Genomic DNA, 22,698 nt, shown 5'->3' with positions numbered 1-22,698 from the left:
TCTCCAGGGTAAATGTTACAGGTTCTGTAAGATATTTGCATGTATATTACCTATACGTTGGCCGCCCCCCTCCGATTTGACGTCCTGTTGGTCCACGCCTTGTACCCAGGCCTCCACGCCTTGTACCCACGCCCCCACGCCTTGTACCCACGCCCCTCCATGCCTTGTACCCACGCCCTCCACGCCTTGTACCCAGCCCCCCACGCCTGTCCGCCACGCCCTCCAAGCCTTGACCACGCCCCCCACGCCTTGTACCCACGCCCTCCACGCTCTTGTACCCATGCCCCCCACGCCTTGTACCCACGCCCTCCGCCTTGTACCCACGCCCTCCACGCCTTGTACCACGCCCCCCACGCCTTGTACCCACGCCCTCCACGCCTTGTACCCACGCCCCCCCACGCCTGTACCCACGCCCTCACGCCTTGTACCCGCCCCTCGGCCTTGTACCCACGCCCCCCACGCCTTGTACCCACGCCCTCCACGCCTTGTACCCACGCCCCCCACGCCTTGTACCCACGCCCTCCGCCTTGTACCCACGCCCCCACGCCTTGTACCCACGCCCCTGCCGCCTTGTACCCACGCCCCTCCACGCCTTGTACCCACGCCCCCCACGCCTGCCCCCACGCCTTGTACCCACGCCCCCACGCCTTGTACCCACGCCCCCCACGCCTTGCACCCACGCCCCCCACGCCTGTACCCACGCCCCCCACGCCTTGTACCCACGCCCCCACGCCTTGTCCACGCCCTCCCGCCTTGTACCACGCCCCACGCCTTGCGCCCCCCACGCCTTGTCCGCCCTGCCTTGTACCCACGCCCTCCACGCCTTGTACCCACGCCCCCTTGCCACCCCTCCACGCCTTGTACCCACGCCCTATACAAAGGAAGTGTCCAAATGACCACCAATTAGTGACTATGTGATAAATTGTTGAGATGTTCAAATGACCTCCGTCCTATACTGAACTATTCCCAAAGTTCAAAAGTTCAGATGATTGCCACATCCCACCCCCATACTGTCGTGTTCAATGTTCATAAGACCTCCATACCAATGTTCAAACACTCCCTAAATGTTCAAAGGTTAGGATAAGCGTCATTATTCATCTTGTGTTCAGTGTTCAAATGTTCTTACGTCTTATCTAGTTCTATCTACTGTCTCTGTGAACACCTGTGTGTCTCTCTCTCTCTCTAACCCTTACCCCCGTCTCTCTCTCTCTCTCTCTCAAATACTGACACCTGACACATACCAAGCCTCTTATTGTAAAGGATACCTAATACACTCTTTTCTCTCTCTCTTTCTGTCTCTCTCTCTTTCACTTTCTCTCTCTCTCTCTCTTTCACTCTCTCACTTTCTATCTCTCCCTAACCCTTACCCCCTTTTCTCTTTATTTTTGTCTTTCACTTTCTCGCTCTCTCTCTTTTTTTCTTCTTTCTCTAACCTTTAAGAGACGAGTGTAGGTTTAATTGTTGTGAGAGAGAGAGAGAGAGAGAGAGAGAGTTTGCACCAGTCTCTCATAGGACTCAATATACCATTCATCAATCACATCAATAACTAAAATCAATAATTAAATCAGAAAATCAAATCCAATTCACGAAAACCAATAATAATAACAAATGAACATTACGACTTTACATTGACATTAATTCTTCATATTAACGTAACATAATTCATACCTAAGTAATTATATACGGTAACTAATTAATAAAATCGATAAATTAATATAAAAATAAATTAAAGATGTTATTTTAGTATTTACGGGTTTAAGAATGTTGTCAAGTCCCGGTTTGTTTTGGCTTCAAGCGGCGACCGTCTGAGGAGGAAAATATTATCGTTTCGTTAACTAAATTGTCAAGCGCTTCTCCTCTTCCATGTTTTAATTGAAGTTATTGGATAAAGACTCAATTTCACCTCCCTCCCTCATCCCCCCTTTCTCCCTTACCCCCCTCTCTCCCCTTACCCCTTCTCTCCCTTTACCCTTCCTCTCCTAATTCTCACCTCCATGATAAACATTGTTAGGTAACTTAATTCTAGCCTAATGTGTTGGCAAACACAACACACACATACATACATACATAGATAGATACATATATACATACATACATACATACTGTACATACATACCCACACGTACACGCCCCCCCACACCAACATAATACGTACATAAACCACACATTACATACATACATACACACACCATACATACATATATACATACATACACACACACACACACACGTACACGCCCCCCACAAAGACTACATCAGATTAACTATAAACAACAATGACCTATTTAGACTACAGCCCCTTGTGAAGAATACCTATCCACCTATCCTCCTATTTGGGCTCTTTCACTCATCCCTGCCTATCCACTAGTGTTTTGCTATTAACCCTCATCCCTATTACATCCCTGCCTATCCACTAGTGTTTTGCTATTAACCCTCATCCCTATTACCATCCTGCCTATCCACTAGTTTTGCTATTAACCTCATCCCTACCATCCCTGCCTATCCACTAGTGTTTCATTAACCTCATCCCTATTACCATCCCTGCCTATTGTGTTTTTTCTATTACCATCCCTGCCTATCCACTAGTGTTTTGCTATTAACCCTCATCCCTATTACCATCCCTGCCTATCCACTAGTGTTTTGCTATTAACCCTCATCCCTATTACCATCCCTGCCTATCCACTAGTGTTTTGCTATTAACCCTCATCCCTATTACCATCCCTGCCTATCCACTAGTGTTTTGCTATTACTCATCCCTATTACCATCCCTGCCTATTCCGTTTGTTTATCGTTCATTTCCTTATTTTTACCTTTAATCCTCGTCTCCTATTTATCACTTGCCTCTCTTTCTCTAATCTTCTTTACATTCACTTTTTACATCTTCCTCCTCCCACTCTTCTCTCTCTCTCTCTTCCTCCTACTGCCCTCTCCTTTCCTTTCCTCCTGCCCTTACTCTCTCTCTCCTCTCACACCCTCCCACTCTCTTCCTACCCATGGTGATGAAGGTGAAGCTGGCACCTGGACGCCACACATGGTGACTATTCAGGCCATTGAGAAGTGGCACCTTTTGTGTGGAGAGAGAGAGACACACACACACACACACACACACACACGACACACACACACACACACACACACACACTCTCTCTCTCTCTTAAAACCCCAAATTAATTTCCACGAGCTAGGCACTTACACACCTGTACCTGACATAGATGGACACAGTATACCATAAAGGCGGCTCATCTGTGTAGCAGGGCGAGAATAACCACCCTTAAGGAGACTCGCAGGGAGGTGGGTGGTTAACACTATCTTGTCCCGGCAATTAGTAAAGTGGGCTCGGGTGTAACAGGACAAGTATTCACTGGTGTTAAAGAAGGGTTTTGTCTCTTTTTCTCTCTCATTTCTAATCAAACTCTCTTAGTTCTCGTCTATCAACAGCACATGTTTTTAATCCTGTCTGGAGAGGGGAGAGGATAATGGCACACTAACAGACAGAGAAGACTGACATACAACCCCCCCCCACACAACCCCACACACCCAACTCCCCACACACCACCCCCACCTGCCCCACACTGTACACACACACATGCCCCCCACACACACACCCCCCACACACATGCAACCCCACACACATCCCACACACACACCTCCCCACACAGCCCCACCCCACCACCTGGCCCCCCACACACACACACACACACAACCCCACACACACAGCCCCCCCACACACAGCCCCCCCACACACAACCCCACACACACACACAACCCCCCCCACACACAGCCCCACACTGAGCCCCCCACACACTCACCCCACACACACAAGCCCCACACACACACAGCCCCACACAACCCCCACACACAGCCCCCCACACACACAACCCCACACACACAACCCCCCACACACACAACCCCCACACACACACACACAACCCCCACACACTAGCCCCCACACACACACCCCCCACACACACACACAACCCCCACACACACACAACCCCCACACACACAACCCCCCACACACACAACCCCCACACACAGCCCTCCCCACACACACACTACTACTTTGCCGTCACTGGTAATCGAGGCTGACAATCATCCAGCTATGATACAATGATCTGAGTTATTAAGGATGTCACCTACAGTAGGTTGGTGAGTTCTGGGGTGACTAAAGAGGCCGATACGGGACCGGCAGAGTCGTCCACAGATGTTGCACGTGTGGGGGGCTACATCTAGTGCGGGAGGGGCGGCGGCAGCGTATTTCCGGCGTTGGCGCTTGTCTGCCTCGATATACAGTCGGGTTAACTCGAAAGTATTGACACCTTCTCGTGTGGTGCTCCTCCAAGCGTTACGGTGTGCAGTAATCGTCTCCCAGGTGAGGGGGTCCATTTGGCACCTTTTCAGGTTTGTCTTAAGACTATCTTTATACCTTTTCAGTTGGCCGCCAGCGTTACGTTTACTATTCGTTAGGTGACTGTAAAGTAGCTGCTTTGGCAGTCTACTGTCGTCCATGTGGGCAACATGGTCAGTCCAGCGTAGTTGTTCATGGATAATGGTAGCCTCGATGCTCCTACAGTTGGTGTCAGCAAGAATACTGGCATTTGTTCTCTTGTCTTCCCAGCGAACTCGGAGGCACCTACCTAGTAGGCAACTACCAAACAGGGAGGTACTACCGCCTGGGAAGATATAGGAAGCATAATGTGTTGTGTAATGGTAGACCCTGCTGCCATGTGGCCAGGTTGATGATCTGACTTTCTGCCTCATTTACACACAGGGTCTCAATTGTTTCACTGACAACACAACACAACAAACACATATTGTTTCTCACTCTTGATCTCTTTTAATGTTTATATTTCTTTATGGTTCATTATTTTTATTATTATTACATTCCCCCCCCGCCCCCTCCAGGCCCGGGTACTCAGTACCACCACCACCTGCCCCCCTGCCCTCCAGGCCCCGGTGGGTCAGTGACCTGTGCCAACACTCAGTACCACCACCACACTGCCCCCCCCCCCTCCAGGCCCGGGTACTCAGTACCACCACCACACTGGAGGAAGCATAACAATCCGAGACGCTTTATCTGACCCGGCGGTTCTTAGTGCACTGTGGTAGACGATATGTGTCTCGGACTGTTGTGTGGTCACTCATACACTCGTGATTTTCTTAAAGTTCAATTATAAATAAATATTTTTACTTCAATTACAATTTAATTAACGAGAATATTATATCTAGATGATGATAATGTGATGTTGTAATGTTATATCTCGTTAATATATGATTTTAAAACATTTTTCCCCTAACCTGAATTACTCGGTGTAATGGCGATCAGCACCTCAATATTTGTTCTCAAATTATCATCTTATTTAATCAATTTATGGGAAATACTGATGATTGGTGTTTAATTCAATATCTTACCTTCCTGTCAGACATGTTTGATGGTTCTGCTGTTGTGTAGTGTTGTCAAAAACTCTTAATAACTGAGAGAGGGAGAAGCAGCACCCAACTAGTCAACACAAGGCTCCTTCAGTCAGTTTACAAGAGCATAAAATAAACAAGTAAAAAACGTTTATCTCTTCTTTCGTTTATTTATTCTATTTATATAATTATCACATAATATTTTATCATAATTTGTGATTTTTAATAATAATCCAATCAGTAAATAAAAAATTCACGCTGTTCTAATTCATTATTTATGTCATAGAAAAGAATCAATATATTACCTATAATTTACCTTCACATATTACTATTAAACTATTATTCTAGTGTCATATAATACATCTAAAAACAATAATATAGGAAAAATAAAACTCAATATATAAATAAATATTGGCGGATTTATTATTTTACAGAGTATTTTACAATATTTCCTGTGAACAAAAATAAGTGTTTAGAAAGGCAGAAGTCTACACAGGTCAATAGTACTGTAAAACATGGACTAACAATTGCTATAATTACCTTAAGAGGAATATTGCATGGCTGATATAGAGAGAGGGAGAGAGAGGGGGAGAGAGGGAGAGGGAGAGGGAGAGGGACGGGGAGGCATAGTAAGCATTGAACCTTTACCAGGATGGCGTCCCCTGTTGGCAGTTCTGGCCTGACCAACATACGCAATATATAAAGCACCTTCGGCGTATCCCAGCGAGCTAATTATTACGGAAAAAATGAATCGTTATAAATAATCATTACTTTAATTAACTACAGAAGACGTAGTTTATTGCGTCTAACCTAAAATTAAAGTATGGAACCCTTTTTAGGACCTTCTTTTAGGTATTTAAGGAATATAAACAGCGGGGAACAGCCTAGCAGACCACAACTGTTGAAAGACGGAAGCGTAGAGAGAAAAATTGGTTTAATTCTTACTTTTCTCGTAATAGGGATTTTATTCTAACCTTAAATCCTTAAAATAATTATAATTCTTAAAAAAAAATAAAATCCCTTATCTTAACCCACCCAAAAAATAATTATTATTCTCAAAAACGCGTAGAATAATATTGAAATACTGAAGAAAAAAATATTAAAACACAAAAATGACTAAATTCTACTTTTCTAAGCATTTTGTGAACTTGAAAAATTTGTTCTTGATTCTTAACGTCAATTTAGCCATTACAAATTTAATATATCATTATAGAAAAAAAAATATGAATATTAATATTCCTTTATCGTTACAAATATTCATAATGTTCTGTTAAGATTTAATTTAATCTTGTAAACTTTAAAGAGATTTTAACAGCCCAGCATACATTAATCATTTGTATGTGACGTCAACACACCTCACTATATCACGGAGTAGTAAAATTTTATGCATAAACATTAATTCATTTATTTTAGATTATGAACCAATTTATTCGTTATAAATGAGATTCAGTTTAATTAATTTAATTTTGTTTTGTATTTTGGTTTATTTCTTGTGATTAGAGATATTTGAAGGAAAATAATCTCACTTATATAACCCGGATGAATGGTAGTGACTACATCTGACAGTGTTGCCAATACCAGCTGTCCGCCACACCATGGTAAGCTAGCAGGAGTATTGTTGTTGTTTTGGCACACACGTCTACAAGAACGTCCTAATAACCTTCCCAGACCCTAACCTAACCAATCTGAGTCTAGTTGGTGAAATTAAATAAATACACAATAAATAGCGTAGTAATAAATATCTAAGATGGATAATTAGTTCAATAAATAATATAAGAGTTTCTAATAAGATCACGGTGATATTGTCTCGTTTTTGTGACTTGGTAATACTGAACATGATCTTATCTTGGGGTGTATTTAATGGAATGGTCGACAGTGCCAAGTGAAGGACTGGTATAATAAAATAAGGCTTAATACGGCCCTACTATACTTAATTATAGTTAGACCTGATAAAGTTCGTTGTTTAAATTATCCAAGAGTTATATTATAATTTTATCCTATAAGTAATGAGAGAGTTTAACGAATCGTGGTGATGTCTCATGGGGGAATTTTAAAATCAGTTTGACAGCCACAGTTATCAATTCTCCCATTACAGTTTAGGGGATAAAATATATAAATATCTCTGAGAATTATAATCAGGTCTTTTTTTTTTAATATACAAGTACATAGACTCAACGCCTAGAAACAGTTCCTTTAAGCATGGGAGCTGTCTGTACAAGGGGGCCCATTGAAAGGCCAATTACACGCTGTGATGCCCGAGTCGTATACAATGGTAATGGGACAATCGAACACATGAAGAGTGAACCTTTCTATCCACTTGTCCCAATAACACTCGTAGAACTTATCACAGGTATCAGGGTGCCGGAAGAGCCCTGCCCTCTCACACACTTCAGGTCCTAAGGTGTCATCAAAGTCCCTGCGTCCTCCAGGTCCGAATCTGTTGAACTTCCTGCCGCCCTTGGTGAGTTTAGCCACGAGTGAAGGACCTCCCGTCACGGACTTGCGGGATCCTACGCCTCTCGGTTTTCCAACAGTAGATTTCCCGCCAGGATTTGATAGCCCAGTGAAGGGGTTTGAAGGGTAGGACTTAATAGGACCTCCAGGAATCACTCCACCTACACCGCCGCCTGATCCACCGCTGCCTCCTGATCCACCCCTGCCGCCATGGCCCCCTGATCCACCAAATCCACCACTGCTTCCTGATCCACCTTGGCTTCCTGATCCACCTTGACCTCCTGATCCACTATATCCACCACGGCCTCCTAATCCACCTTGGCCTCCTGATCCATCGCTGCCTCCTGATCCACCGTTGCCGCCATGACCCCCTGATCCACCAAATCCACCACGGCCTCCTGATCTGACCTGATCCACCTTGGCCTCCTGATCCACTATATCCACCACTGCTTCCTGATCCACCACGGCCTCCTGACCCACCGCGGCCTCTGATCCACCAATACTAAAGTGACCCGTCCCACTTGATGATCCACCGCTTCCTGATCCACCGCTGCCTCCAGATCCACCATTACCTGATCCACCAATGCCTCCTGATCCACTGATCCACCGTGACTGCCTGATCCATCGCGGCCACCTGATCCACCCCGGCCTCCTGATCCACCGCGGCCTCCTGATCCACTATGACCTGATCCACCACTGCCTCCTGATCCACTATAACTTCCTGATCCACCGCTTCCTCCTAATCCACCAAGGCCTCCTGATCCACTCTGACCTGATCCATTACTGCCTCCTGATCCACCACGGCCTCCTGATCCACCACTGCCTCCTGATCCACTATAACTTCCTGATGCACTGCTTCCTCCTAATCCACCACGGCCTCCTGATCCACCAATGCCTCCTGATCCACCGTTGCCTCCTGATCCACCAATACTAAGTGACTTGTCCCACTTGAAGATCCACTACTTCCTGATCCACCGTGACCAGATCCACTATGACCTGATCCACTATAACTTCCTGATCCACCGCGGCCTCTTGAACCACCGCGGCCTCCTGATCCACCACTTTCTCCTGATCCACCATGACCTGACCCACCGCTTCCTCCTGATCCACCGCTGCCTCCTGATCCACCAATACTAAAGTGACTCGTTCCACTTGATCCACTACTTCCTAATCCACCATGACCTGATCCACCACTGCCTCCTGATCCACCACGGCTTCCTGATCCACCACGGCCTCTTGATCCACTATGTCCTGATCCACCACTGCCTCTATATCCACTATAACTTCCTGATCCACCGCTTCCTCCTGATCCACCACTGCCTCCTGATCCACTCTGACCTGATCCACCACTGCCTCCTGATCCACCAACACTAAAGTGACTCGTCCCACTTGAAGATCCACTACTTCCTGATCCACCGTGACCTGATGCACTATGACCTGCTCCACCAATGCCTCCTGATCCACCAGTGCCGCCTGATCCACTATAACTTCCTGATCCACTATGACCTGATCCACCACTTCCTCCTGATCCACCGCGGCCTCTTGATCCACTCTGACCTGATCCACCACTGCCTCCTGATCCACCAACACTAAAGTGACTTGTCCCACTTGAAGATCCACTACTTCCTGATCCACCGTGACCAGATCCACTATGACCTGATCCACTATAACTTCCTGATCCACCGCGGCCTCTTGAACCACCGCGGCCTCCTGATCCACCACTTTCTCCTGATCCACCATGACCTGACACACCGCTTCCTCCTGATCCACCGCTGCCTCCTGATCCACCAATACTAAAGTGACTCGTTCCACTTGATCCACTACTTCCTAATCCACCATGACCTGATCCACCACTGCCTCCTGATCCACCACGGCTTCCTGATCCACCACGGCCTCTTGATCCACTATGTCCTGATCCACCACTGCCTCTATATCCACTATAACTTCCTGATCCACCGCTTCCTCCTGATCCACCACTGCCTCCTGATCCACTCTGACCTGATCCACCACTGCCTCCTGATCCACCAACACTAAAGTGACTCGTCCCACTTGAAGATCCACTACTTCCTGATCCACCGTGACCTGATGCACTATGACCTGCTCCACCAATGCCTCCTGATCCACCAGTGCCGCCTGATCCACTATAACTTCCTGATCCACTATGACCTGATCCACCACTTCCTCCTGATCCACCGCGGCCTCTTGATCCACTCTGACCTGATCCACCACTGCCTCCTGATCCACCAACACTAAAGTGACTCGTCCCACTTGAAGATCCACTACTTCCTGATCACCGTGACCTGATCCACTATGACCTGCTCCACCAATGCCTCCTGATCCACTATAACTTCCTGATCCACTATGACCTGATCCACCACTTCCTCCTGATCCACCGCTTCCTCCTGATCCACCACTGCTTCCTGATCCACCAATACTAGTGACTCGTCCCAGTTGAAGATCCACTACTTCCTGATCCACCGTGACCTGATCCACTATGACCTGATCCACCAGTGCCTCCTGATCCACTATAACTTCCTGATCCACTATGACCTGATCCACCACTTCCTCCTGATCCACCACTGCCTCCTGATCCACCACTACTGAAGTGACTCGTCCCACTTGAGGATCCACTACTTCCTGATCCACCAATGCCTCCTGAACCACTATAACTTTCTGATCCACCGTGACCTCCTGATCCACCGCGGCCACCTGATCCACCGCGGCCTCCTGATCCACCGCGGCTTCCTGATCCACCACTGCCTCCTGATCCACCGCGGCCTCTTGATCCACTATAACCTGATCCACCACTGCCTCCTGATCCACCAATACTAAAGTGACTCGTCCCACTTGATCCACTACTTCCTGATCCACCGTGACCTGATCCACTATGACCTGATCCACCAGTGCCTCCTGAACCACTATAACTTCCTGATCCACTATGATCTGATCCACCACTTCCTCCTGATCCACCGCTTCCTGATCCACCACTGCCTCCTGATCCACCAATACTGAAGTGACTCGTCCCACTTGAAGATCCACTACTTCCTGATCCACCGTGACCTGATCCACTGACCTGATCCACCACTACTTCCTGATCCACTATATCACCGCGCTTCCTGATCCACCACTGCCTCCTGATCCACCGCGGCCTCTTGATCCACTATGACCTGCTCCACCACTGCCTCCTGATCCACCAATACTAAAGTGACTCGTCCCACTTGATCCACTACTTCCTGATCCACCGTGACCTGATCCACTATGACCTGATCCACCACTACTTCCTGATCCACTAAATCCCCCGCGGCTTCCAGATCCACCGCTTCCTCCTGATCCACCGCTGCCTCCTGATCCACCACGGCCTCTATATCCACTTCCTGATCCACCAGCTCCTGTTGATCCACTGCCAGTTCTAGAATGGCTAAATCCACTAGAGAAACTGCTGCTGCCTGATCCACCACTCCCTCCTGATCCATCACTGCCGCCTGATCCACCATGACCTGATCCACCACTGCCTCCTGATCCACCAATGCCTCGTGATCCACCAATGCCTCGTGATCCATCAATGCCTTCTGATCCACTATAACTTCCTGATCCACCAATACTAAAGTGACTCACTCCACTTGATGATCCACTGCTTCCTGATCCACTATATCCACCACTGCCTCCTGATCCACCGCGGCCTGCTGATCCACCGCGGCCTCCTGATCCACCGCCACTTCCTGATCCACCATGACTTCTTAATCCACCACTGCCTCCTGATCCACCACGGCCTCCTGATCCACCGTGACTTCCTGATCCACTATAACTTCCTGATCCACCACTGTCTCCTGATCCACCAGCTCCTGTTGATCCACTGCCAGTTCTAGGTGGCTAAATCCACTAGAGAAACTGCTGCTGCCTGATCCACCACTGCCTCCTGATCCACCATGACCTGATCCACCACGACCTCCTGATCCATCAATGCCTTCTGATCCACTATAACTTCCTGATCCACCAATACTAAAGTGACTCACTCCACTTGATGATCCACTGCTTCCTGATCCACTATATCCACCACTGCCTCTTGATCCACCGCGGCCTCCTGACCCACCGCTTCCTCCTGATCCACCACGGTCTCCTGATCCACCACTGCCTCCTGATCCACCATGACCTGATCCACCACTGCCTGATCCACCGCGGCCTCCTGACCCACCGCTTCCTCTTGATCCACCACGGTCTCTTGATCCACCACTGCCTCCTGATCCACCATGACCTGATCCACCACTGCCTCCTGATCCACCAATACTAAAGTGGCTCACTCCACTTGAAAATCCACTACCTTCTGATCCATCGTGACTTCCTGATCCACTATAACTTCCTGATCCACCACTGCCTCCTGATCCACCACCCCCTCCTGATCCACCACGGCCTCCTGATCCACCATGACTTCCTGATCCACCACTGCCTCCTGATCCACCACTCCCTCCTGATCCACCACGGCCTCCTGATCCACCATGACTTCCTGATCCACCGCTACCTCCTGATCCGCCACCAATTGTGAAATGACTTGATCCACGGTGATCCTCTTCAGAAGAATCCGATCCACCATATTTACCTGAGTGCCCACGTGCCTCTACGGACTGAACACTGTTGCTAGAACCGCGTGAAGAGCCTGTAGAACCGCTTGGGCTGAGGGGATCGAACGTTTTCCCACCTGATGGCGGTTCATAGACATAGCCAGTTGTCTGAGAACCTGTCGAACCCCCAGAACCAGAGGAATGACCTGTAGAACCAGAGAAGTGGCTTGAACCTGAACCAGCAGAACCAGAGAAATGACCTGTACCTGAACCAGCAGAACTAGAAAAGTGGCTTGAACCTGAACCAGCAGAACCAGAGAAGTGGCTTGAACCTGAACCAGCAGAACCAGAGAAATGACCTGTACCTGAACCAGCAGAACTAGAAAAGTGGCTTGAACCTGAACCAGCAGAACCAGAGAAGTGGCTTGAACCTGAACCAGCAGAACCAGAGAAGTGGCTTGAACCTGAACCAGCAGAACCAGAGAAGTGGCTTGAGCCTGAACCAGCAGAACCAGAGAAGTGGCTTGAACCTGAACCAGCAGAACCAGAGAAATGACCTGTACCTGAACCAGAGGACCCAGGTATCAGATTAAATGGCACATCTGGTTCCTGATATGAGTAGCCTCCAGTGGGCTTGATCTGAGAAGGCGTGGGTGTGGGTCGAGGTCTTGAAGGTTCGTAAATTGTGTTCGGTTTAGGTCTGGATGGTCTTGGCTTGTAACTGGGTGTTGGTGTTGGTCGGGCTGGGGTTTCGTAACTGGGAGATGGTGTTGGTCGGGGAGGAGTCGGTGGTCTGTATGTCAGGGATGTGGTCGGTTTGGGTCTGCGTGAGGTCGGTCGGGGTCTGCGTGTGGTGGTTATGATCGGGCGAGGCGGTCTGTATGTTGGGGATGTGGTCGGACGAGAGGGTCTGTATGTCGGGGATGTGGTTGGACGAGAGGGTTTGTATGTCGGGGATGTGGTTGGACGAGAGGGTTTGTATGTCGGGGATGTGGTTGGACGAGAGGGTTTGTATGTCGGGGATGTGGTTGGACGAGAGGGTTTGTATGTCGGGGATGTGGTCGGTTGGGGTCTGCGTGAGGTCGGTCGGGGTCTGCGTGTGGTCGGGCGAGGCGGTTTGTAGGTGGAGGGAGAGACGGGGCGAGGCGCTAGGGTGAAAGCTGGAGTCTGTTCGGTTACAAAGGTGAAAGGGCTAGCTGGGGTCTGATACGAGTACCCGCTTGTTGAATCATCCTCACTTGAAGACGGAGTTGTGGGTCTGGATGGAGGTCTGGATGAGGGTCTGGATGAGGGCTGAGACGAAGAGCCTGTAGAGGAACTTACAGGATCGAAAGATGTGGTTGGAGGTGTGTAGGAGTAGCCTGAAGAGGGCCGTGGTGTAGGTGGTCGTGGGTACTCGTAACCTCCTTCGTCAGAGCTCTCGGCAGACTCGGGGTCGTAGGGTTTTGGCCGAGTGTATGATCCTCCTGTTGGTCTCGTTCGTGATGTGCTTGAGACGAATGGATCAAAGGACTCGTCAGGCTTAGAGTAAGAATACCCACCTGAAGAAGGCGTTGTGAAGCCGCTACCGCCAGATGAGGTACTCTGGCTGTGGGAGGAAGGCCTTGGTGTCTGGTACCCTGAGGAGGTGTGAGGGCGAGATAATGAAGGGGCTGACGTGATAGGAGAGGGTCTTGACACCGTGATAGAGCTGGCTGGGCCGAAGGGGGTGCTGGGGGGAGTATAGGAATATCCTGACGTAGGCCGTGAGGTCCCTGAAGGCGCTGAAGGAGTATAGGCTGATTCCTCTGATGAGGACTCTGGGAATGAAGCAGCAGGAGAATGGTCGAAGGGCGTTGAGGGCGGGGAATAAGAGTATCCTGTAGTAGGTCGAGGAGTAGGGCCGGGGGTGTAGGCGGTGGAGGGTCTACGGGTTCCTGAAGTAGTCCTAACAGTAGCCCTGGTAGTAGATGGTGGAGAGTAGGAGTAGCCTGATGTAGTAGGTTTTGCTGTAGGTGTTGGCGTGTACACATTTACTGGCACAGGTCCTGGGGTGATGGAGGAGGAGGAGGTGTAGGGTGGTGACGAAGTTCGTCTTGTACCTGATGGTCTGGCTGTAGGTGCTGGGTCGAATGGCGTTGACGGAGCCGTGTAGTCGTATCCTGAAGAAGACGCTGAAGAAGAAGGTCGACGGGAAGAAGGTCGACGGGAAGAAGGTCGACTGGAAGACTGGGAAGCTGTTGGGTCGAAGGTCTGCCGGGGCGGTGTATAATCATAACCTGGGGTGGTGGGTGGTGCAGGGGAAGGCAGGGTGTCAGTGGCTGGGGCGCTGTACTCATAAGCAGGAGCTGTGGTGGCTGGCCTACTGAAGGACCCTCGGCCACTGGTAGTTCCTGAGCCCTGTGAAGAGCCTGAGTGTCCGCTAAACTGACCTGATGAACCTGACTTTCCGCTAAACTGACCTGATGAACCTGACTTTCCACTAAACTGACCTGAAGAGCCTGAATGTCCGTCATACTGACCTGATGAACCTGACTGTCCACCAAATTGACCTGATGAACCTGAGTGTCCACCAAACTGGCCTGAAGAGCCTGACTGTCCACCAAATTGACCTGATGAACCTGAGTGTCCACCAAACTGGCCTGAAGAGCCTGACTGTCCACCAAATTGACCTGATGAACCTGACTGTCCACCAAACTGGCCTGAAGAGCCTGAATGTCCGTCATATTGACCTGATGAACTGGATGTCCACCAAATTGACCTGATGAACCTGAGTGTCCACCAAACTGGCCTGAAGAGCCTGACTGTCCACCAAACTGACCTGATGAACCTGACTGTCCACCAAACTGGCCTGAAGAGCCTGAATGTCCGTCATATTGACCTGATGAACCTGACTGTCCACCAAACTGACCTGAAGAGCCTGAATGTCCGTCATGTGTTACAATCGAACCTGAATGTGTGGGTGACTCTAGTGGACATTTATCACCAAGCAGCCTGATGAACCTGACTGTCCACCAAACTGACCTGAAGAGCCTGAATGTCCGTCATATTGACCTGATGAACCTGACTGTCCACCAAATTGACCTGATGAACCTGACTGTCCACCAAACTGGCCTGAAGAGCCTGAATGTCCGTCATATTGACCTGATGAACCTGACTGTCCACCAAACTGACCTGATGAACCTGAGTGTCCACCAAACTGGCCTGAAGAGCCTGACTGTCCACCAAGCAGCCTGGTATGAATGTCGTCATACTGACCTGATGAGCCTGACTGTCACCAAATGGCCTGAAAACACCTGAATGTCATCATATTATTACAAGTAGACTGGGCCTCCCACCAAACTGACCTGATGAACCTGAGTGTCCACCAAACTGACCTGATGAACCTGAATGTCCACCAAACTGACCTGAAGAGCCTGAATGTCCACCAAACTGACCTGATGAACCTGAATGTCCGTCATATTGACCTGATGAACCTGAATGTCCATCATATTGACCTGAAGAGCCTGTCCGTCCACCAAACTGACCTGAAGAGCCACCACCAGTCTGTTTGTCCCGGCCTCTGTAACCGCCTCGACCCCCGGTGTTGTTGTCAGAGAATAAAGCTTGTCCTGACGCAACATAGTTCTTGTAAGAGAGTCGCTCGTCACTCTGTTCAGTTGAGATGATAAGACCTTTCTCCACGTTGTACACACCTTTGCCTCTGATGGTCAATTCCGCAGAGCCACAGTTGATGCAGCTCTCACTACTACTACTACCGTCATGAAGGCTCTGAATGGCTGCGTTTCCTCTGCCGATATTCTTGCCTCTTCCTCCTCTACCTCCTCCTCCTGCTATCAAGTCCACACTGACAGGGGCAGCACCAGTGTCCACGTTATATCTGCCAGGTGCCTGACCACTGAGGCCACACGAGCTCACCAGCCAGGGCCAGTTACAGATGCCGTTAGCTTCATCGTACGCCAGACCAAACGGACACCGGAACTCATACTGCATATAAGTACCATTACCATAATAGTCCCTACAGGCGAAGAACCACCGGCAGTTCTCCGGGTCAGTGAAATAACCTTCTCCGGGGCAGATGAACTTCTTGCGGGGGACGGGGAAGATCTCAGAGGAGCCATCGCAGGGAGGAGCCGCTGAGGGCCAGGCGCAGACCTCCCAGCGGTCGTCGAACACCAGACCATGGGGGCAGGAGTACTCGAACACCGTAAAGTCGTCTACGTACTGATCGAACTTGACGCAGCGGTAGAAATGGGAACAGTCAGTAGGGTCGCGGTAGTACCCCTGGCGTGAACACTCAAAGCGGGAGTCTGAGTTGTCTCTGTTACGAATACAAACATTGTTATGAGTTTAATTATGACCAAGATTGATATTATTCTTTGTAGATATTTGGCCTGTACACAGCCTTTTGACTAACACGTCTGACCTCTTGTCCCCAATATATTTTTATTATACTTTTAATATATTACATCCCCAATACCTTTAAGCCTGCTTGTCTGTTTACTTTTTTATTCTTACATCCCAACATATTTTTGACCCTATTTTTGGCCTTCTCTTTTATTGCTTACACCCCAGCCTGCTTTTTAACCTGCTTTTAATATTCTTACCTTTATTGCCTTGCCCAGCCTTCTTACACCCCCAGCCTGTTTATTCCCCAACCCAGCCCAACCTAACCTAACCTAACAAACCAATATCCTCACCTGTAAGCCTTAATTGCACCTGTTCTGTCAACGACCCTAACAATCCTGAAGGGTGAGTTACGGAAGTCCCCAGGGGCAGCGGCGAGAGACACGGCGTTGAAAGATGACTCCTCGGCTTCTAGATCCTCCACTAGGCTCTGAAGGAGGGCCCGTCGTGGGGTCCTGGCCAGCTGTAATGGAGGAGGTTAAGTTAGGTTAGGGGTGGGTTAGATTAGGAGTGGGTTAGGTTAGGAGTGGGTTAGGTTAGGGGTAGGTTAGGTTAGGTTAGGGATAGTGTTTACATTAAGGTTCACATGACCTTAAATGAATCCTTTTGTATGTATGTATGTATGTATGTATGTATGTATGTATGTATGTATATATGTGTGTATGTATGTATGTATGTATGTGTGTATGTGTGTATGTATGTATGTATGTATGTATGTATGTATGTATGTATGTACTGATCCACACTAAAATAATCAACTATATGGGAGAAACTAACTAAAATCAACACACCTGTGGCTACCTGTAAAACCTGTGGCTAATTAGTACCTGGGTGAAGGTGTCGAAGATGGTAGTGAGGATAGGGTGAGGTCCCTGGCCACATTCCTCCTCCCAGTCCTCTTGATCAAGGTCGTGTAAGGAGGCACCAGCAAGACCCCTCAGTAACACGTATTTACTCTGTCGATAAATACAGTAAATTGATATATATGTCCACAGGATTAATTAAGTAGAGTAATTAGTTGATAAATGCCTCAAGGATGATGATTATGTCAGCAGAATTAATTACAAGATTATAGAGTGCTGGTATATTACTGCTATATGGAGACTCACTTACCTATCTCTTGAATAAAACGTAGGAATATATTAAACAGTGACGATATAGAAGTTAATTAATAATACAATTTTATGCCTCACTTGATAGCCTCTGAGATGAGAAAATGGTGTTGTTTCTCTTATGGTGAAAATGGTGATTATTTTACCCAAAGACTCTACTCTAAGTCTCTGTATAAGTCGAGGGAAAGAATTAACACTGAGATTTTCCATTTATGATTCGATTTGTTTTACTTTCCTTGTTTAGTTCAGGTAAATCTAAACAGGTGAACTAAACATGGCCCTCAGACCATAACAAAAACCACATACACTGACAGACACACACACACACACACACAGACACACACACACACATCTGCCCACAGTCCGCTAGTCAAACGTACAGGATTCTGAAGTCATGAACTGAAGTCTTCTTGTCTCATCATCTGACTGATTCACTGTTGTCATAAACTGTTCTCCCTATGTCATAAAACATCCACCACAGGTAAAGGCTCTTTCTTCAGAGGCCCTCTCTCAAAAAGTGTCGTGGTGATGAGGTCGTTGTCGTGGCCGGCAGGTAAGTACTGGAGCTTCAACCATGTCCTGTAGTCGTCTGATAGGTCGTGGTGAGAGGTCGTTGTCTCCCACCTTAATCTTAACGCTGATAGGGTCGTCGAAGGCTATCCAGGAGTCGTTGAAGAAGGCGTAGGGCCCAGTAAGGTCTTCATCTCTCTCTACCGTCCAGTTCCCTGCCGCCATCATGGTACACGCCTACAGGAGGAAAGCAAAGGTAAATACATCTTCCTACCTGAGCCAATCACCCCTCAAACACGTACAATTACTCCTAAAATCCCTAATTAATGAGACATGGAGTTACTTTTGGGTGAGGTGTGATATATAAGACACGGGGTATACCTATAAGACACGGGGTATACCTATAAAACACGGGGTAAACCTATAAGACACGGGGTATACCTATAAGACACGGGGTATACCTATAAGACACGGGGTATACCTATAAGACACGGGGTATACCTATAAGACACGGGGTAAACCTATAAGACACGGGGTAAACCTATAAAACACGGGGTAAACCTATAAGACACGGGGTATACCTGAGGATAAGACGTAAAGATGGGAGTGTCAAGAGCAGGTGAACGAGGAATGTTGAGTTCAGGATCTTGTAGAGTGAAGACTGCAGCAGAGGCGGGAACACCCAGCACTAGATGATCAAGAGGAACACCCAGGCTTACTACCAGGTCCACTAGCGAGTCCTGCAACACGTGGTAATATATCAGTCCTTGCAACACGGGTAAATATATCAACCAAATCCTTGCAACACATGTAAATATATCAACCAGTCCTTGCAACACATGTAAATACTATATCAACGAGCCCTATAAAACACACACACACACACACACACACACACACACACAATAAACGTACAGCATTTTGCAGATCAGAGACGCCCATGAGCCGAGAATGGTGGTAGGTCTCCATCTTAGTGTCGCCTCTGTGTTGGCTCGTCAGGTTATGGGTAGGAAGGCTGAAGAGGTCAACGATCCTGTAGTAAAGAGAGAGATTTGTTATTGTTATTGGTTATTTTTGGTGTTATTGTGAACTGTTTTGTGTTATTGTGAAGTGTTATTGTAAACTATTAATGTTCACAACCAATAAATAACAAAGAACATCACACTCACTTCGTCAGGGCCTTCAGATCATAACCCTTAACTATATATTCAGGGTAAGGGGCGACTGTCATCATTAACAAGGTGGTTGGGATTTTACGAGGTGATTCAAGTGTTTCCCCTTCTGGTTGTTGGTGTTCCTGGTCCCTCACACCATCCAGGTCTCCTCTTCTTGACGTCTTGGCGATTCTCCAACCTGTGGTGTTCGATGGTGAGGCGGTTGTGGTAGGGATTCCATCTACGTTGAAATAATCCTGGAAAAGGGGGATTTATTATGAGGATGGGATTAATTTTAGCTGAGTTATGGTTTTATTATTATGGTTCATTATAAAAGAGTAGAATTTATCTTCTCTGAGTTAAGATTCCAATAATATGCTTAAGGGAAGGATTTATATTATTAAAAAAAATCCAGTATTATCATATCTAAATCATGAAATACTTGAAGATAAAACTAAATATATACAGATCATGATAACAAATAATACTAATATACTGAAACACATTACAAAACAACACAGTGTAGATTATAACACTGTGATGGGGAGGAAAACTGAGGCGAAAGATTTCCAACGTTAAGCAGAGTAGAGACGAGTTTTCTAGAGCACAGACTACGAGACGGAAATTAAGATCGTGGGAGGTGTTAGTGTTTATTGATGACTTACTTGTGCTTTATGAGTTACCGATGTTGTCTCATACATACATACAGACATATATTAACATACGTACTGGCTTATTTATACACATACAGACACATACTCAAACAGGGGTCTTGGTGCTGTTTGAGTGTGGGATCTCTGTTGGCCATCTGATACCTGTCCCAATTCTGCTTTTTCTATTATCCATATTCTTCCTTCGTTCTCTCTATCACCCTCTCCTGTTTATCCCCTCTCTCCCTCTCCCCATCTACCCAGGAAGAGACAACACCGATAACATCATGAAGCAACAAACAACATCAACAAACACAAGAACAACTACAAAAGGAATTTACGCGTGTGGTGAAACAAACAAACAAACACTACGACAGATTGAGGGGAACAAAAACTCAGCGGATGTGTGTGGTGGTAAAAGAGTGCGTGGTTAGCCCCCCCAAAAAATAGAGGACACGCACTCACGCACTCACACACACACTTAACGCCTTCCTACTCACTCTGAATTTAACTCGCCCTCGGGAGGTGAGTACATGTGACTTTGAGTACGTGTTGGAGTCCTTGTTCTCTTTCTTTTCCTTGATGGCCTCCACCTTGAGCCTTACCTCATTCTCGGGGGGTTGGAGGGTGACCTCATACTCAGAGCCGACCTCCAACTCCAGGTAGTCAAGACCCATACTGGAAGAAGGTCTAGAGGGGTTATTATAATGTGAGAGTAAAATTACTATCAATGCATAAATGTGTGTGTGTGAAAGAGAGACACACACACACACACACAGTAAACCTAACCTAACCACACATCCCGTAACATAAACACATTAGGAAACATTATATTGAGCTTAAACATAAACCAGAAATAAACTAATGGACTTGATACAGTGAACTCTCTATATAACGGACTTTGATCTCTCTATATAACGGACTTTGATCTCTCTACAGTTCGTTAAATGGAATAAAAAAAATGATGTTAATTAATAAAGTTTGTAGTGTTACTTATAATTAATGTTAAATGAGGTTAATTTTGTTGTAGTTTTTTATGATAGATTACAGTGATACGTACATGTCCTCCTGTGTGGCGAAGGTGGTTAACACATCTTCAGTGACGACCATCGCCTCCAGGGGCAAGATAGTCGTCATGTGACCCAGAGTGGTAGGTTGAAGGGTCGTGGATTGGGGGGTCGTGGATTGGGGGGTCGTGGATTGGGGGGTCGTGGATTGGGGGGTCGTGGATTGGGGGGTCGTGGGTTGGAGGGTGGTGGGCAACAGAGTAGTGGGCTCCAGGGTAGTGGTGGGTTCATCCTCTTCTGTTACCTCTCTGCGACTGACGCTGTGGACTCGTTGATCCAGAACAAGTCGTAGTACCTGAAACACAGCCATATTAGTTCCTCCTCCTTTAGCCTCGCCCTTAGGATATATGAGATAGTTTGACCTTCAGATGATAAGCCTGAGGGGGGTGGGGTTAGGTTAGATTAGGTCACATGAGGTCAGGTCATGTCAGGTCACCTTCATAAGTGTGTTGACATCCTCCTTGTCCTTATGACCTGGAGACTGACCCGGCCATCGCCAGTCCACCTCGATACCGTCCACTTTACTCTGAAGAAGGAAGGCATCTGCGGCCTCTGTGAAGTTCGCCACTCCTTCTACTGACGAAGTGATGAGGGAGAAGGTCTCGGACTTGACGCTGCTCCCTCCCAACGACGCCACCACCTTCAGGTACGGGTTCACTTTCTTCAGGTCGTGTAGCTCAGCGAAGTCTGGATATAACACAGGTGATGTAATTAATACCTGTCCACACCTGTTATTAATACCTATCCACACCTGTTATTAATACCTGTCTACACCTGTTATTAATACCTGTCCATACCTGTTATTACACTCATACATGCTGAATCAACACCATACATCCGTGGTGATTGGTGGCTCGGGAGGTGGGTGGGAGGAGGAGGTCCAATTGGTCGACTCACAGACACACTAATGAACCTAATTAGCCAAATGAATTACCGATCTGATGTTATTTACCTCCCGGGAACTGACTTACCTGGAATACTTGATGAGGGGGAGAGGGGGGGGAATGGAGGGGAAAAATCCAGGCGAGTGGGGAGGAGGGAGGGGCATGATTAAGGAGGAGGGGGAGGAGGAGAAGGAGGGAGGAGAGAGGGAGGAGGAGAAGGAGGAAGGATCAATCAATCAAATCAACCAATAACCCAATCACCCACTCCACCACTCACCCCAAACCACCCACTCACCCACCCAAGCACCCAGAGACTCACCAATATCTGAGGCAAACTGAAGGTAAGGGCCAAGACCAACGGGACCAGCCACCGCAGTACACCTGCAGGGATCCAACACCTTGACGGAGGGCGGCCGAGGTAATAACACACTACCTCTGCTCAGCTCCCACCTCACTGCAGCTGTCTGTAAGGAATAGTGGTGGTGGGAAAGTATAGTAGAGATGTAAACAAGG

General features: G+C 47.7%; 3 protein-coding genes across 3 annotated transcripts; 1 reads left to right on the top strand and 2 right to left on the bottom strand.

Moving 5' to 3' along the window:
* Positions 1-280: 280 nt before the first annotated feature.
* Positions 281-907, top strand: LOC121857610 (extensin-like). The gene has a single exon (XM_042353677.1). It carries the CDS (start codon positions 281-283, stop codon positions 905-907), a length of 627 nt encoding a protein of 208 aa, XP_042209611.1.
* Positions 908-5,813: 4,906 nt separating this feature from the next.
* Positions 5,814-22,620, bottom strand: LOC121857587 (mucin-19-like). The gene is made up of 14 exons (XM_042353662.1): positions 22,505-22,620; positions 21,738-21,988; positions 21,295-21,596; positions 20,735-20,912; positions 19,600-19,841; positions 19,346-19,463; positions 19,012-19,170; positions 18,545-18,667; positions 17,636-17,764; positions 17,102-17,271; positions 15,720-16,722; positions 15,405-15,672; positions 12,293-15,082; positions 5,814-8,261 (listed from the first exon to the last, which is right to left on the bottom strand). Exons 2-14 carry the CDS (start codon positions 21,741-21,743, stop codon positions 7,606-7,608), a joined length of 6,144 nt encoding a protein of 2,047 aa, XP_042209596.1. The 5' UTR covers positions 21,744-21,988; positions 22,505-22,620; the 3' UTR covers positions 5,814-7,605.
* On the bottom strand, positions 8,949-9,695 carry LOC121857597. The gene has a single exon (XM_042353670.1). The coding sequence runs from the start codon at positions 9,604-9,606 to the stop codon at positions 9,034-9,036; it is 573 nt and encodes a 190-aa protein (XP_042209604.1). The 5' UTR covers positions 9,607-9,695; the 3' UTR covers positions 8,949-9,033.
* Positions 22,621-22,698: the final 78 nt, after the last annotated feature.

The sequence above is a fragment of the Homarus americanus genome, unplaced genomic scaffold, assembly GCF_018991925.1.
Source record: "Homarus americanus isolate GMGI-L3 unplaced genomic scaffold, GMGI_Hamer_2.0 scaffold34284, whole genome shotgun sequence".
Taxonomy (NCBI): domain Eukaryota; kingdom Metazoa; phylum Arthropoda; class Malacostraca; order Decapoda; family Nephropidae; genus Homarus; species Homarus americanus.
This window is presented reverse-complemented; position numbering and strand designations above follow the sequence as displayed.